The sequence below is a fragment of the Odontomachus brunneus genome, unplaced genomic scaffold (assembly GCF_010583005.1).
Source record: "Odontomachus brunneus isolate Ranch 3 - 2012 unplaced genomic scaffold, Obru_v1 Obru_scaffold_027, whole genome shotgun sequence".
NCBI classification, from domain to species: Eukaryota; Metazoa; Arthropoda; class Insecta; order Hymenoptera; family Formicidae; genus Odontomachus; species Odontomachus brunneus.
In genome coordinates this window covers 1,575,616-1,577,879 of record NW_022639477.1, presented here as the reverse complement: position 1 = coordinate 1,577,879, position 2,264 = coordinate 1,575,616, and the positions used below count along the sequence as shown (strand labels likewise).

At 37.8% G+C, this 2,264-nt stretch overlaps 1 protein-coding gene across 3 annotated transcripts in view; it reads right to left on the bottom strand.

The window, feature by feature from the left end:
• Window positions 1–2,264, bottom strand: part of LOC116842782 (serine/threonine-protein kinase tricorner) — a 193,077-nt gene that overhangs the window by 182,485 nt on the left and 8,328 nt on the right. The window contains exon 1 of one of the 3 annotated variants that reach the window (XM_032812464.1): window positions 2,033–2,049. The exons of the other annotated variants lie outside the window; for them this stretch is intronic. Coding sequence (XP_032668355.1) covers window positions 2,033–2,034 — 2 coding nt within the window. The 5' untranslated portion in view covers window positions 2,035–2,049. Of the gene's footprint in view, window positions 1–2,032; window positions 2,050–2,264 lie in introns of those variants that run through there. 3 annotated transcript variants of the gene reach the window in all.

Here is a 2,264-nt window from a genome sequence, read left to right as displayed (position 1 = left end):
TCTCTCTCTCTCTCTCTCTCTCTCTCTCTCTCTCTCTCTCTCTCTCTCTCTCCCCCCCCCTCTCTCTTATTGTCCACATTGTCTCTGGACAAGGCGCGTGTGCGCGTACGCGCTTATTGTCGCGATAATTGCGCTTTCGTGCAATTACGTCCTCGGGCCGATGCATCCAGTGCAGTGGCCGGCGCAGCGCGGCGCAGCGCGGCGCTGCGCGTCGCGCAAACGGCGCCGTCATCATCCGAACGCGGTCCAGTCCGCGAAATAGAGACGACGCGCGGCTATAACGGTATGTTGACCTCCGCGACGTCGAGCGCTGCTCGTGCGCATCGCGCACCATACCAACACGCGTCGGAGAACGTTGCGCATCGTCGCGTCTGCGTTTTCGGAACGGTACGAGCAGCTGTCGGCCGGTTGGATCAATCGATCAATCGGGGAAACGCGGCGCGCGATTTTTCCGCGATATACGAATTTTCAAACGCGACGCGAGAACATTCATTGCACATAGTCGTCTGACAGTTTAGCATGTTGAGTGCCGTGGCGACACTATGACCTATGTTCTCTTTTTACTCTTTTTTATCGATAAAAGAGTGCTTTTCTAAATGTAACTTGTAAGCTTACAATTGTAACTTATAATTAGATGTTTACACGTAAAATTATAATCTACACGTTTACGTGCAAACAACGTAAACTGTGTATGTCATTCATGTAGATAATGATTGATCTATGGATGTTGTTTAAAAAATATGTGACTTGGTCAAAAATTAATTAAGACAAATTTTTATTGTTATTTAATATTTAGAGAAGTTTCATATAAATTTATGAACGCTGATTTCTAAATAAGTCAGAGTTCATAATCTTTATGGACTCTATTGATTCTCTATTCCATATAGAGTTTATTCTCTGATAACATTCTTGTCTTTAAAATTAAACGTATAACTCTATCACATAAAATATAAAATGAAAACTTCATATAATATTTCTTTTTTATTTGTATTTTATTTATTTATATTTATTCTGTATATTTTAATATAATTTGTAAAATATTGTGTTTATTTTAATATAATTTACAATATTCTAAACGTAATTTAAATTATCTACATGAAAATAGACCATGTATACATCACGCAAACAATGCGTAAGTAATCTACATAGATGTAATTTCGAAATCTATGACACAACCCTGCTTATATTTTTTGACTTCGGTTGACTTATAAGCACATTTAGAAGAACTTTTATCGATAAAAGAGAATTTAGAATTAGGAATTAAGGTACTACGAATGTATAAAATATAGTTAATTGTACTTAAATAATTGATTATAATCACTCTTCATATGAAACAAAATAAAAGATATATTTGCCTTGAATCACATTTGCCGTATTCTTGGTTAATTTCATCATTATTTAATATATTGCCAACCACGCAGAAAGATCTCCCCATTTTACGATCGATCGTTGATCGTTGATCAACATGGACTTTCGATGATTCCGAAGAAAAATTATTAGAAAAATTAATTAGAGAAGTTAATTATTGCAGAAATTATGACAATTATATTTTTATATCTTATCCCATCGACTCCTCTACTACAGAAATTGTGAAAATTTAAGTTAAGATATGCTAAGGCGTACTACTGACAAAGTGTATAGTTTCCACAGCCTAAATCATAACTTGCGCGACTGGCAATATATTAAGCTTTCATACACGCAACAAAAAGTTTAGCCCCGTAAGAGTGAAAAATATAACTGTAGTAGCTAAGATGTATTAATAAAACAGGAACTGGTCATGCCGTCGCTACTGAGACTAAATTTATTAACTATTTAAATCTCTACACTACGACGAAAAAAATACTCGCTATTAGATAAGAAGCTCCCATTATTGTCGTTTCGCTTTTCTTTCAAATTGCACTTTATACCCATCAAAATCATAAAACTGATGCTTTGCATAAGAAACCCGAACTAAGATTTGCCATTGACTTTTAACATAAACCGATAATTAATATTTGCCTTAACGCAAGCACAAAAACTCTCTTCTACTTACATGATTACTCTGATCCTTGTTCCGCAATTTTGCGTCCATCAGAAGCGCGATAATTTTCCCTTTCCAATGATCTTCGTTTCAAGTTGCCACGACGTCTACGAGCGGAGTTATTAACAATTGTATCGACGCACGTGCTCGATCACCCGGCGTTATCGTCGTAGCGAGAGCTGTGAGTACGCGACGCGACGCGTGAATGGAATGCGGAACGCGACTGCCCCCCCCCCCCCCCCCC